At 54.2% G+C, this 15,000-nt stretch overlaps 1 protein-coding gene across 4 annotated transcripts in view; it reads right to left on the reverse strand.

Moving 5' to 3' along the window:
* Positions 1–15,000, reverse strand: part of pofut1 (protein O-fucosyltransferase 1) — a 19,309-nt gene that overhangs the window by 795 nt on the left and 3,514 nt on the right. The window contains exons 2-8 of one of the 4 annotated variants that reach the window (XM_060854460.1): positions 14,868–15,000; positions 13,945–14,145; positions 10,999–11,120; positions 8,960–9,142; positions 7,686–7,798; positions 5,945–6,137; positions 2,576–2,818 (exon numbers count right to left, since the gene is read on the reverse strand). The exon at positions 14,868–15,000 is cut by the window's right edge and continues 6 nt beyond it. In XM_060854460.1, coding sequence (XP_060710443.1) covers positions 2,576–2,818; positions 5,945–6,137; positions 7,686–7,798; positions 8,960–9,142; positions 10,999–11,120; positions 13,945–14,089 — 999 coding nt within the window. In that variant the 5' untranslated portion in view covers positions 14,090–14,145; positions 14,868–15,000. Of the gene's footprint in view, positions 1–2,575; positions 2,819–5,944; positions 6,138–7,685; positions 7,799–8,959; positions 9,143–10,998; positions 11,121–13,944; positions 14,146–14,689; positions 14,782–14,834 lie in introns of those variants that run through there. The other 3 variants (XM_060854463.1, XM_060854464.1, XM_060854462.1) reach the window with 3 other exon arrangements.

Genomic DNA, 15,000 nt, shown 5'->3' on the forward strand with positions numbered 1-15,000 from the left:
GAGAGAGAGAGAGAGAGAGAGAGAGATGAGGCACCTGCTGCTGTGTGACAGCACAGGACTGTGACAGTTTCGATGGAAACCTCCAACCCCACTCCCTTTACACACCAGCGCCAGTGTGAGGGCCCACAGGCGCTGCGGCTCGGGGTTGGGAGTGTGGCGCTTGTAAAAGCACTCCGTCCGAGCAGCAGGAGAATCGCTGAGCTCCCCACTTACCAACGTTCCCGGGTTCCCACGGACCGTGGTATTGTCCAGGCCGTACCAACACTGCGGCTGCCAGAGCAAATCAGAGGCTGGGAATTCTGCCGCCAGTGACTCACCCCCTGACTAACCACACAACACCATGACTCTCCGTCATTCCTATCCTCACCCACAGATGAGGAAGGACATCACTCCGACCGGGACAACACACCCATCCTAGGACAAGCCAAACAGAGACACGCACGAGAATTCCTAGAAGCACGGCCTTCCAACCGGAACTCTATCAACAAACACATTGACTTGGATCCCATTTACCATCCCCCCCGAGTAAAGGAACAGGAAATGACATCACCACACGAAATGACGTCACCAACCCAAAGTAATCCAGGCAGATAAATAGAAAGCTGGAATCATCAGCAGTGCTTCATCCGGAGGCTCACTGAAGATGTTAACTAGCAGGGTGACGAAACGTCTGGAAATGAACCTTCCAGCTCAGCGAGCAAGCCTACATCCAGAACCTGAGCTACAAATCTTCTCACCTCCTGACTCCCCACCATCGACAGGGCACAAGTCAGGAGTGTGGCGGAATACTCCCCACTTGCCCTGGACAAGTGCAGCACCAACATTGGAGATACCCAACACCATCTGGGACAAAACAGGCCCGGCTTGGTTGGCAGCACATCCTGTCCCTCCACCACCGACGCTCGGTAGCAGCAGTGCGTACCATCCACAAGATGCTCTGCAGAAATCCAGGAGAGAGTCCTTTGACAGCGTCTTCCAAGCCCTAGGCCAATGCTATCTAGAAGGACAAAAGCAGCAGATACTTGGGGGAACATCAAGTTTCCCTCAGTAATCCTGACTTGGAAATATATCGGTTACGCAGCATTGCCAAGTTAAAATCCCAGAACTCCCTTCTCCCTCACAGCATTGTGGGTGGGCCTACAGCACTTGGACTGTTCAAGACAGCACCTCATCACCACTTTCTCAAGGGGCAACTAGGGACGGGCTATAAAGGGAGGCTCCAGTCGGAGTAGTACAAATCCGTTTCTTAAAACAAAAACACATTAACTGGGTGTGATGGAAATCACCACCCGCTTATCACATGCCATCTGTGGTAAACACAGTGTTCAGGGTGCACACAGGCCCAGCTTCAGATAGGAGTAACATCTAATTCTACCCAGCGATAGATTAGATCAGATTCCTTACTGTATGGAAACAGGCCCTTCGGCCCAACAAGTCCACACTGACCTGCCGAAGGGTCTCCCACCCAAAACCCATCATACTTACCCCTGACTAACCAACACATCCCCAAGCACTAGGGGCCACTTAGCGTGGCCTGTTCTGTTTTTGTCCGCTCTGCCCGTTTCGAACAGCCTGTAATCCCCAACCTCCCCAAACTGCCCTGAGGGGCCTATCGAAAACCTCGTGTGACAGACCCCTTCCCTATAGGGCGGCGCGGTGGCTCACAGCACCAGGGACCTGGGTTCGATTCCAGCCTCGGGCGACTCTCTAGTGTGGAGTTTGCACATTCCCGCCCGTGTCTGTGTGGGTTTCCTCCAGGTGCTCCGGTTTCCTCCCACAGTCCGAAGATGTGCGGGGTGGGGTGGATTGGCCGTGCGGAATTGCCCAGAGCGTTAGGTGCATTAGTCAGAGGGAAAATGGGACTGGGTGGGTTACTCTTCGGAGGGTCGGTGTGGACCGGTCGGGCCGAAGGGCCTGTTTCTACACTCTAAGAAGGGAATTCCCTGTTATGTGTGGTACGGGTTGCTATGACAACAGCTGAACTATTCTGTGTCAGGGACTCAGCTACTGGAAGACCTTCCAGATATTGTTGGGAGTTCGGACTCAGAAAGAATACCAAGACAGATGAGAAAATGCGATGGTCGTTGGTTACATTGGCGAGGGGGGAGGTGGGAGAGAGGTGGGAGAGAGGTGGGAGGGAGGTGGGAGGGAGGGAGGTGGGAGGGAGGGAGGGGGAGGGAGGGAGGTGGGAGGGAGGGAGGTGGGAGGGAGAGAGGTGGGAGGGAGAGAGGTGGGAGGGAGAGAGGTGGGAGAGAGGTGGGAGAGAGGTGGGAGAGAGGTGGGAGGTGGGAGAGAGGTGGGAGGCTTTGACAAAACCTGAGAGCATTAACCCTTCGGTACCGCCAAGGAGGTGGGGTTTGAAATGCACAGGCACTATCTGTTTGGATTGGGTGCAGGGCAGGTTGCTGGGGATTGTGGTTAGGGTTGGTTAGAGATCCAAAGCCCTTGCCATTTCTGCTTCCTAGCCCAATTTTGGCACCTGTCTCCTCCCTTGCTGAGGGCTACACGTCAAGGCAGCAGGGTAGAAGAGGAGTTTGGGGGCCATGGGGTTAGAGTTCTTGATGTGGACCCTTACCTGGCTGCCCACGGCCTTCTCGATCTCAGCGCTGAAGGTGTCGGAGTCCGTGGCGATGTACACTGCCTTGGCGTTGATCCTTCGCGCCCAGGTGGTCACTGCCCTTCTGATCTCGGCCAGACCAGGCAAACACATCTCCATGGTGAGAGGCCGGGCCGTCTGCCGGTTATAACCCACACACTGCGGTGACGCCATGAGGTGTGGCCCCGCTGTGCCGTCCTTGACCATGTTACACGCGTTCCTCTGTTGGGTCACGAGACACAAAATGGACGGATTGGCCAATGCACGCTCACCAGAACGCTCCCTCACCTCTCCAATGAATTAAATAATACAAAACGCAGCAGGAGTAGGCCATTCAGCCCCTCAGTCCTGCTCTGCTGTTCAGTAAGATTAAGGATGAACAAGTTGTGGCCTCCACTTACCTACTGACCCCCAACTCCCTTGAAGATCAGAGCTTCAACCACATCCCAGCTTCCAGCGCTCTCCCATCGACAGAATTCCAAACATCGAGGACTCTCTGAGAAAGAGTTCTCATTGTCATCTTAAATGGGAGATCCTCATCCCTTGGTTCTGGATTCCCTCAAGACCGGAGCCATCTCAAGCACCTACCTGGTCCCTTCTGACACATATTGCTTTCAACCATGTCCCCTCCAGCTCTCAGGACCCGCAGATGCCTGGAGGTCGGAGTCTAGATTAGTGTGTGGTGCTGGAAAAACACAGCAGGTCAGGCAGCATCCCAGGAGCAGGAGAGTCAACGTTCCGGGCAATGGCTTTTCATCACCTCTGACCCTTGGAGGTGCTGAATTTGGACTGGGTGAGGGCAAAGCTAAAAATCCCCCCCACACCAAGTTAGAGTCCGACAGGTTTATTTGGAAGCACTAGCTTTCGGAGCGTCGCTCCTTCATCAGAATAAGATTGTAAGACACAGAATAAATTTGCTATAAATTCCGTGTCTTACAATCTTGGGCATCGCTTCGAAAGCTAGTGCTTCCAAATAAACCTGTTGGACTATAACCTGGTGTTGGGTGACCTTTAACCTTCTTCTGAGTCCCAACCTGAGCAACGTTTCCTCATACGACTAGCCTTTTCAAAGCATGAGGTGTTGGACTGGGGGGGGACAAAGTTAACAATCACAGAACACCAGGTTACAGTCGGACAGGTTTATTTGGAAGCACTAGCTTTCGGAGCGCTGCCCCTTCATCCCGACAACCACCTGACGAAGGAACAGCGCTCCGAAAGCTGCTGTTCCCAAATAAACCTTCCAACTCAGATATCAGGCAAGTGGACCTCCACTCAACTGGTGAAAAAGGTGTTGCTGGAAAAGTGCAGCAGGTCAGGCAGCATCCGAGGAGCAGGAGAATCGACGTTTCGGGCATGAGCCCTTCCTCAGGAATGAGGAGGGTGTGTCCGGCAGGCTAAGATCTTAGCCCCCAGCCCCTCTCCGGCCTATCATTCTCTCCTTGACCTCCTTCCAACCTGTCGCATTTCCAATGCCCCTCCCCCAACTCCCTCCTCCCTACCTTTTATCTTTGAGGAGAGTGTGTCCAGCGGGCTAAGATAAAAGGTAGGGAGGAGGGACTTAGGGGAGGGCGTAGGAAATGCGACAGGTTGGAAGGAGGTCAAGGAGAGAATGATAGGCCGGAGAGGGGCTGGGGGCTAAGATCTTAGCCTGCTGGACGCACTCCCACATTCCTGAAGAGGGGATCATGCCCGAAACGGCGAATCTCCTGGTTCCTCGGATGCTGCCTGACCTGCTGCGCTTTTCCAGCGACACATGTTTCAGCTCGGCTCTCCGGCCCTCACTGCCTCCTCCTACACTCAGCTGCGCCCAATGCAGTTTTATTATTTTGTTTGAAAATAATTGTCTGTGGTTTTGTGGGAGTAGCTGGCTCAGTCAGAATTTATGGATCACTTCAAAGGGCAGTGGGTCTGGAGTCACATGTAGGCCGGCCTGGGTAAGGAGAGGTTTCCTTCCCCTCGGGGATGTGAGTGAACCACAACCCTTTATCCGAAACGCTCGGGACCTGCTGGTTTTCGAAATTCCAGAGTTTCGGGCGGGAGATAAATAGGAGGGAGGAGGATATATAGGTGGGGGGGGAGGATATATAGGTGGGGGGGGAGGATATATAGGTGGGGGGGAGGATATATAGGGAGGGGGGAGGATATATAGGTGGGGGGGAGGATAAAAAGGTGGGGGGGAGGATAAAAAGGTGGGGGGGAGGATATATAGGTGGGGGGGAGGATATATAGGTGGGGGGGAGGATATATAGGTGGGGGGGAGGATAAAAAGGTGGGGGGAGGATAAAAAGGTGGGGGGGGAGGATAAAAAGGTGGGGGGGAGGATATATAGGTGGGGGGGAGGATATATAGGTGGGGGGGAGGATATATAGGGGGGGAGGATATATAGGTGGGGGGGAGGATAAAAAGGTGGGGGGGGAGGATAAAAAGGTGGGGGGGAGGATATATAGGTGGGGGGGAGGATATATAGGTGGGGGGGAGGATATATAGGGAGGGGGGAGGATAAAAAGGTGGGGGGGAGGATATATAGGTGGGGGGGTGGATATATAGGTGGGGGGGAGGATATATAGGTGGGGGGGAGGATATATAGGTGGGGGGGCGGATATATAGGTGGGGGGGAGGATAAATAGGTGGGGGGGCAAGAGATAAATAGGAGTGCGGGGGGGTGGGAGTGGGTGATAAATAGGAGGGTGGAGGGGGGTGGGGCCGAGAGATAAATGGGGGTGGAAGATAAACAGGAGAGGGGCGTGTGGGTGTCAAGAGATAAATAGGAGGGAGGGGGTGGGTGTGGGGACCGAGAGGTAAGTACGAGGGTGGGATAGGGCTGGGGAGACAGCTCGGAGGAAGAACGCCTCACCCTCCACCTTTGGACCCTTCAACCTCATGGCGTCAACGTCACCAGTTTCCTCATCTCCCCACTCCCCACCTCATCCCAGATCCACCCTCCCACTCGGCACTGCCCCCCATGACCTGTCCATCTTCCTTCCCACCTATCCACTCCACCCTCCTCTCTGACCAATCACCATCAATCCCACCCTCCCAACCTCCATCTACCTATCACCTTCCCAACTATCTTACCCCCAGTCCCACCCCCACCCTAATTATCCCTCAGCCCCCTCCCTCGTTCCTGATGAAGAGCTTATGCGGGAAACGTTGACTCCCCCTGCTCCTTGGACGCTGCCTGACCGGCTGCGCTTCCCTAGCGCCGCACTCTTTGACCCTGATGATGCCATTGGGTTTGCCCCCTCTGCGGTTGGCTCTCTGGTCATGTGCGTGTTGGGGTTTGTCAGATGGAGACAGTTTGCCTCCATACCAGCTCGATAAATAAATTAATTAAAACAGGTCACTTACCCAGTCCACCCCGAGGCGCAGGTGAATGCCTAGGTAAGGCCTAGGCAGCAAGGCCTGGATGTAGTTCTCAGCCTCCTGGGCGATTCGGTCTGACCACACAACGTACTTCTGCAGATACTGGTGTTCCTTCAGCACAGGGAACTGTGCTGGAGCCCCAGGGAAGGCCAGAACGGGGTGTTTGGAGGCTGGAAACCTGAAGATGGAGCAGAAGGCCTGTAAAGTTTGGTTCTAAAATGTCAGCCATTTTAAAAATGGCAGTGGCCAATCACAGCACCATGGAGCCTCGCTGGGTAATCAGGAAATGGCATCACTGATGGTCATAGCTCATTGCTAAGGGGGTGATATCTCCGTTGACCGTCATTTTGTTGCCTTGATGGGCCACTCAGACGCTAAGTCCTTGAGAGAACGAATCCAGCCATGGCGGCTCAGAGGTTAACACTGCAGCCTCAAGAGGAGGCAGGGTCCGCGGTTCGATACCACCCTCAGGCAACTGTCCGTGTGGAGTTTGCACATTCTCTCCCCGTGGCTGCGAGGGATTCCTCCGGTTTCCTCCCACAGTCCGAACATGTGCAGGTTAGGGTGGATGGGCCGGGCCGAATGGCCCATGGTGTCCAGGAATCTGCAGGCTAGGTGGGTAATGCAGGGTTAGGGGGATGGGTGGGATGTTTTTGATTAGATTAGACTTACAGTGTGGAAACAGGCCCTTCGGCCCAACAAGTCTACACCGACCCGCCGAAGCGCAACCCACCCATACCCCTACATTTACCCCTTACCTAACACTACGGGCAATTTAGCATGGCCAATTCACCTGACCCGCACATCTTTGGACTGTGGGAGGAAACCGGAGCACCCGGAGGAAACCCACGCAGACACGGGGAGAACGTGCAAACTCCACACAGTCAGTCGCTTGAGTCGGGAATTGAACCCGGGTCTACAGGCGCTGTGAGGCAGCACGGAGAGTCGGTGCAGATCGGTGGTTCAGTGGTTAGCACCGCTGCCTCACGGCACCAGGGACCCAGGTTCGATTCCAGCCTCGGGCGACAGTCTGAGTGGAGTTTGCACGTTCTCCCCGTGTCTGTGTGGGTTCCCTCCGGGTGCTCCGGTTCCCTCCTGGGGCAATCCAAAGATGTGCAGGTCAGGGTGGATTGGCCGTGCTAAATTACCCGTAGTGTCCGTGGTTAGGTGCATTAGTCAGGGGTAAATATAGGGCAAAAGTGAGGACTGCAGATGCTGGAGATCAGAGTCTAGATTAGAGCGGTGCTGGAAAAGCACAGCAGGTCAGGCAGCATCTGAGGAGCAGGAGAATGGACGTTTCGGGTAAAAGCCCTTCGTCGGGGGTAAATATAGGGTAGGGGAATGGGTCTGGGTGGGTTGCTCTTTGGAGGGTCAGCATGGACTTGTTGGGCCGAAGGGCCTGTTTCCACACTGTAGCCATTCTATGATTCGAGAGCTCACGGGTCGAACAGTCTCGAGCCTCCATGAGGGATTCTACGAGGCCATAAGCCGGTAAGATTTTAATAGCGTCACTTCCCGTTGCCGTGGTTACAACAGACCATTTCCCTGCCCCCACAGCAGCTCCTTGGTCTGCCAAGGCGATAATCCCCAGAGTACAGGGTCAAGGGTTACAGACTGTGCTGGGGGGGGGGGGGGTGACATGGGGCCCCTCCCCGCACCCACCCAGTCAAATCTCCAGCTGCCTGCTGTTAGCCCCTCTATGGCAGCCATTTTGTCCCTCGCTTACCTGTCCAGCCAATGAGCCTTGTAGTACGAGTTAAAGGCAATCCCGCTGAACAGCTCTGAGCGCGCAAAGTCCACGTTGAAGTGGTCCCAGAAGGGCCCAAAGGGATTCCCGTCCTGTCAGACACGACGCGGACAATCACAATGAGCCCCGCGCCCCTGTATTCCCAGTACCCCTGCCCTTCACCATTTCCACTCCAGTATCCCGATATTCCCAATGCCCCAAGACCTCCACACCCAATAACAACCCCTCCCTCCTCCCTATCTCAACATTCAATAACTCTCGTCCTAGCGCTGCACGGTCAACACCAGGCCCCAGGGACCAGGGGCCAGTGACACGGTGGTTATATCATTGGGCCAGTAATACAGAGGCCCAGGCTAACACTGAGGGGACCCAAGTTGAAATTCCACCTTGGCTGCAAGATATAATTTAAATTTAATTAATAACATCGGGAATTCAAGTCTGAATGATGGCCACCATGATAACTATCCCCGATAATAGTAAAAACCCATCTGATTCCCAAATGCCCTTTGGGGAAGGAAATCTGCCATTTTTACCCGGTCTGACCTACATGTGACTGCAGATCAACGTGGTTGAGTCATAGTCATAGAGGCGTACAGCACGGAAACAGACCCTTCGGCCCAACCCGTCCATGCCGACCAGATATCCTAACCCAATCTAGTCCCACCTGCCAGCACCCTCCAAACCCTTCCTATTCATATACCCATCCAAATGCCTCTTAAATGTTGCAATTGTACCAGCCTCCACCACATCCTCTGGCAGCTCATTCCATACACGTACCACCCTCTGCGTGAAAAATTGCGCCTTAGGTCCCTTTTATATCTTTCCCCTCTCACCCTAAACCTATGCCCCTCTAGTTCTGGACTCCCCCACCCCAGGGAAAAGACTTTGCCTATTTATCCTATCCATGCCTCCTCATAAATTTGCAAACCTCTATAAGGTCACCCCTCAGCCTCCGACGCTCCAGGGAAAACAGCCCCAGCCTGTTCAGCCTCTCCCGTTAGCTCAAACCCTCCAACCCTAGCAGCATCCTGGTAAATGGCCCACTCATGGTAGTTAGGGATGAGCAGCATATCTTGCCAGCGATGCCAGGCTCCTATAAAATTGTAGGGGTCGTCAATATGATTAAATGGCGGAGTGGAGCCGATGGGCTGAATGGCCTTACTCCCACTCCTATGTCTTATGGTGCTCTCCCTTTCTCTGGCGCCCATCCCCATCTCCATCTCCCAGGCCCCCCCCCCAAAACCGTACCTCACCTTCATGGGGCATGACGATCTGTCGGCACTCCTCTCCGCTGCCATCTCATAGCAGTAGGCCACCCTCCCCTCCGGGGGCCAGTGCTTCGGTGCTAACTCCTGCATGAAATCCTCCATGCTGACCGCCCGGTGGAACTCCTGGAGACTTCCCAGCCGGAAGTACTCGCCGTACGGAACGTGGGCCTGGGAAAACAGGACGGGCCGCAACTCAGTTCATAACCGGGCGAGGGAGGGGGTGTGGGAGGGAGGGAGGGTGCGGGGGGCCGGGGAAGGAGAGCGAAAAGACTTAGCAAAGGCCAGTATATCATTTGTGAGCGGTGAACTCGGCCCGACCAATCACAAAGGCCCAACCTCCCATCTATAGAATCCACCTACTAGGCCCGTTGTCAAGGAAAGGCCGCCAGTGTTCTCAAAGATCTATCCCAACCCTGGCAACCTCTACCATCGGGGAGAAGTTACAGACACCTGGACACACACACACACACACACACCAGCCGTTTCTACCCTGCTGTTGTTAAGCTACTGAATGGACTCACACACGCGTAACATTCCCCTGGGCCTGCGTCATTGTTTTTGCCGCCGTTTACCGGTTGTTTACTCATCTACGCGACTGAACTCTGTGGTCGGCTCGCCAGACAAGGTTTTTCACCTGGCGATAAGTTCAATTCGATTCGGCAAACGACAGGCCAGCAGGAACAGCCGGGAAACGGGATGGATTGGCAACCACAGGACGTTTGCCTCACTCGCACCCCACATCCCGAGTGGCGTACTGCACACTGCGAGGCACTCGAAGGACTTACAAATACTCGACCGACCCATTCTGCGGACACTTTGATCCCTGTGTACAACCACCCCCTTTGATCCCTGCATATCCTTCAGAGCTGGTACAGCCCCTCTGGGTGCACTTAGGACGTGGGGATAAACTATCTTTTCTACAGGCAAAGAAACAAATTCTCTACCTTGGGGGGGGGCGGTTCTCTCCCCCTGTTATCACACCCCCATCCTCTCTGGGCCCCCATTCCTCGCTGCAGTGAAAACGCCCCTCACTCCATGCAGTGCTTACTTATGACGTGGCAACAACAACTTTGCATTAAGGTGGCACGGCCATCGTGGTTTTGATTCGGCCTCGGCTTCTGGTTCCCATGGTGGGGGGAGTGATATCTGACCGTGGGGGGGGTTGGGGAATGTGAAAACCGCGCCCCCCTCCGAACAGCAGTGGTGGGAATCTCTTCCATTCCCAGCACCGGCCCGAGAGATTCGATGTCCCCCAGGGCTCAGGGGCATTCAGACACCCCCTGGCACACTGTCACCTGGATGGTGTACCCAGGCGCGCCGGGAGGGGAGACCCAGACAGGGGGTTCTGATGTAGAGGATGAAGGTGCTGGATAATGACAGACGTGGGATGTATTTCGAAGTATTGCCATAGTCTTACCAGGGCGCGGCTCTCATGAGAGAGAGAGAGACAGAGAGAGACAGAGAGAGAGAGACAGAGAGAGAGAGACACACAGAGAGAGAGACACAGAGAGAGAGAGACACAGAGAGAGAGAGACACAGAGACACAGAGAGAGAGAGACACAGAGAGAGAGAGAGAGAGAGACAGAGAGCGAGAGACAGAGAGAGAGACACAGAGAGACACAGAGAGAGAGACAGAGAGAGAGAGAGAGACACACAGAGAGACAGAGAGAGAGAGAGAGACACACAGAGAGACACAGAGAGAGAGACACAGAGAGAGAGAGACACAGAGAGAGAGAGATACAGAGACACAGAGAGAGAGAGACACAGAGAGACACAGAGAGAGAGAGAGAGACACACAGAGAGACACAGAGAGAGAGACACAGAGAGAGAGAGAGACACACACACAGAGAGAGAGAGACACAGAGAGAGCGCGCCAGACCTCAAGTGAGGTTGAGGAAGAGAGCCCCTCATGGTAAACTCAAACCGCTGATGGGAATTGAATCCAGGCTGTTGGCGCCTCACTGCTCTGAAAACCAACCATCCAGCCAACCGAGCTAAACCGACTCCCGGGATGGATGACGTACGTTTGTGTAGGGAGGCGTCTGATGGCTGTAAACCACCCAAGGGGGCACCACCAGGGTCCGATTCAGCATCGCCGCAAATGCCAAGGAGCCCAGGAGGTGGTCAGCCTGGTTCCCAAATCGGCCTGTTTTCAAACAGAACACAGAGAGATTAGATTAGATTACTTACAGTGTGGAAACAGGCCCTTCGGCCCAACAAGTCCACACCGACCCGCCGAAGCGCAACCCACCCATACCCCTACATTTACCCCTTACCTAACACTACAGGTAATTTAGCGTGGCCAATTCACCTGACCCGCACATCCTGGGCACTATGGGTAATTTACACGGCCAATCCACCCTAACCTACACATCCCTGGGCACTATGGGTAATTTACACGGCCAATCCACCCTAACCTACACATCCCTGGGCACTATGGGTAATGTAGCATGGCCAATCCACCCTAACCTACACATCCCTGGGCACTATGGGTAATGTAGCATGGCCAATCCACCCTAACCTGCACATCCCTGGGCACTATGGGTAATGTAGCATGGCCAATCCACCCTAACCTGCACATCCCTGGGCACTATGGGTAATTTAGCATGGCCAATCCTCCCTAACCTACACATCCCTGGGCACTATGGGTAATTTAGCACGGCCAATCCACCCTAACCTACACATCCCTGGGCACTATGGGTAATTTAGCACGGCCAATCCACCCTAACCTGCACATCCCTGGGCACTATGGGTAATTTAACACGGCCAATCCACCCTAACCTGCACATCCCTGGGCACTATGGGTAATTTAGCATGGCCAATCCACCCTAACCTGCACATCCCTGGGCACTATGGGTAATTTAGCACGGCCAATCCACCCTAACCTGCACATCCCTGGGCACTATGGGTAATTTAGCACGGCCAATCCACCCTAACCTGCACATCCCTGGGCACTATGGGTAATTTAGCACGGCCAATCCACCCTAACCTGCACATCCCTGGGCACTATGGGTAATTTAGCATGGCCAATCCACCCTAACCTGCACATCCCTGGGCACTATGGGTAATTTAGCACGGCCAATCCACCCTAACCTGCACATCCCTGGGCACTATGGGTAATTTAGCATGGCCAATCCACCCTAACCTGCTCATCTTCGGACTGTGGGAGGAAACTGGAGCGCCCGGAGGAAACCCACGCAGACACGGGGAGAACGTGCAAACTCCACACTGACAAGGTGGGAATTGAACCCGGGTCCCTGGCGCTGTGAGGCAGCAGTGCTAACCACCGTGCCGCCCACTAAAGAGGTCTTTTAGAAGTTCCAGATCCTCGGGACACAACATCACAGAGACATTAACCCACACCTCTCCAGGCCCAGGAAGGGATCAGAATTATACTGACCATGTGGTGGGCCCACTACCACGATGAGCTGTGGGTTTACCTGCATTGGCGATGGTCAAACCAAGATTCTGGGATGGGGTGTTGTGCTGTGATGAGAGTTTAAATCGAATCGATCTTCTCTGGAGTGTAGGGGAAGGGGAGGTGACCTTACTGAAACTTAGTAAATTCTGAAGGGCATGGACAGGAGTCACAGGTAGATACAATATTGAAGAAAGCGTTTGGTATGCTTTCCTTTATTGGTCAGAGTATTGAGTATAGGAGTTGGGAGGTCATGTTGCGACTGTACAGAACATTGGTTAGGCCACTTTTGGAATATTGTGTGCAATTCTGGTCTCCTTCCTATTGGAAAGATGTGAGACTTGAAAAGGTTCAGAAAAGATTTACAAGGATGTTGCCAGGGTTGGAGGGTTTGAGCTACAGGGAGAGACTGAACAGGCTGGGGCTGTTTTCCCTGGAGCGTCGGAGGTTGAGGGGTGACCTTATAGAGGTTTACAAAATCATGAGGGGCATGAATAGAGTAAACAGGCAAGGTCTTTTTCCTGGGGTGGGGGAGTCCAGAACTTGAGGGCATAGGTTTAGGGTGAGAGGGGAAAGATATAAAAGAGACCCAAGGGGCAACGTTTTCCCCCAGAGGGTGGAATGTGTATGGAATGAGCTGCCAGAGGAAGTGGTGGAGGCTGGTACAATTGCAACATTTAAGAGGCATTTGGTTGGGTATATGAATATGTAGGGTTTGGAGGGATATGGGCCGGGTGCTGGCAGGTGGGACTAGATTGGGTTGGGATATCTGGTCGGCATGGACGGGTTGGGCCGAAGGGTCTGTTTCCGTGCTGTACCGTCTCTATGTCTCTATATGGTATTGAGGGAGGTGATCAGCTGGGATCTAGAATGAGTGGACACGCTCAAGGAGCTGAATGGGTCCTTGCTCATAGATTACTGACCAGAGAGGACGCTGACCAGAATCAGCACAGCAGAAAAGGCAAGTGGAATGCAAGTTTTTGCAGGGTGTGTGTGTGAGAGAGAAACCTTTTGTGTGTGTGTGTGTGTGTGTGTGTACATGATGCACATTGAGTTTGCATGTTCTCCCCGTGTCTGTGTGGGTTCCCTCTGGGTGCTCTGGTTTCCTCCCACAGTCCAAATACGTGCAGGTCAGGGTGAATAGGCCGTGGGAAATTACCCATACAGTGTTCAGGGATGTGTAGGTTAAGTGCATTAGTCAGGGGCAAATGTGGAATGGGTCTGGGTAGGTTACTCTTCACAGGGTCAGTGTGGACTTGGTGGGCCGAATGGCCTGTTTCCACACTGTAGGGAATTCTATGAAGCAGTTACAGTAGGTGCTCTCCCATAAGGAAGCAGAAAATAGTTATAGGAAACATTAATACTTTCAAAGAGTCAGTGGCCCCCTTTCTGCGCTCCATGACTCTGCTATCCAGTCAGCGATGCAATACGCAGTCGAATAGTCCCCCTTCGACTCGGGGAGAAAGACCAAAGAAGCAGTTTGAGGCTGTGGACGTGGAGAGAGGATGATCCTGATGGAGGGGAGGGTAGGCCCAGGAGCCTCTACACTTACCCATGCAGGGGCAGTAGACCACGTAGCCATTCTCATCCCACGTCAGGGGCTGATCTTCGGCCGTATAGCCCAGGGGGAGCCAGCCCCACTGGAGGAAGAGGAGGACGGCGAGTTGGAGGTTTGCGGGCCCGGCCCTGGCCCTCATTTCGCACGCTGCTCGGTGTTTCGGGATCACTGACTCCGGCGCATGGCTGCGTTATCCTGTCAGGTCAAGCAGAGAGGTCAGCTCACATCAGAGTGCCGAACTCCCCCTTCCCTCCCCACCTCCAACCCAAGGCCTGGGTCCCTCCTCAATCCTGTCCCCTTCCCCGCTTTTCCATCGTCCCTCCCGCACCCAAACCCCCCCCCTCCTCATTCCCACCTTCCCTGGGCTGGTAGAGGTTGGGGGGCGCTCATAAATCAGTTGGCATCTCAATGAACCCATGACATCGCTCACTGAGGCTGCCTCGGGTTTGACGGTGATGCTTCTGTAGCCGAATTGCCGGCAGCGCGGGTTCTGGATTGAACTGAGGGCTGGGGGGGGTTGGGGTGAGAGGTGGCACCTTTGGGTGGGGCAGTAATAAGAGGGGACAGAGCCGACACCCCAAGAATCATTTTCTCGACCGAAGCCGGATACTGAGCGCAGGAAGCCCTCGTTCTGCTCTGCTCTTCTCCCGGGGTCCGGGATGAGAACCGTCAGCCCTGTGGGTTTTACCCCTTTCTGTTTGACCAGATGAGGGTAAATGGTGAGGAAGACCCGTCTTACTTTCCTGGAGGAGGAGGAGATCGAGCTGGTTGAAGGAAAGACGATCGACTTGGGTGGGGAAGACAGAAGACATGAACAGTGGAGGCCCGAGGAGCACCAGCTAAGGGGCGAAGGGGCACACGCACTGACTAAGGGGCGCACGCACCCCGCTCCCTGAAGGAACGCTACACAGAGGAACCTCGATTAACCAAAGGGCGTTGCCAGAGAGTATTCCGTTCGGTTAATTCAATCCCGAATGACATGGTTTAGCTGAGCATCAGGACACGGCGGTCTTGCCGGATAATCCGATGATCGAGAGCTGGATAATCGCG

This window comes from Hemiscyllium ocellatum, chromosome 44 (genome assembly GCF_020745735.1).
Source record: "Hemiscyllium ocellatum isolate sHemOce1 chromosome 44, sHemOce1.pat.X.cur, whole genome shotgun sequence".
NCBI classification, from domain to species: domain Eukaryota; kingdom Metazoa; phylum Chordata; class Chondrichthyes; order Orectolobiformes; family Hemiscylliidae; genus Hemiscyllium; species Hemiscyllium ocellatum.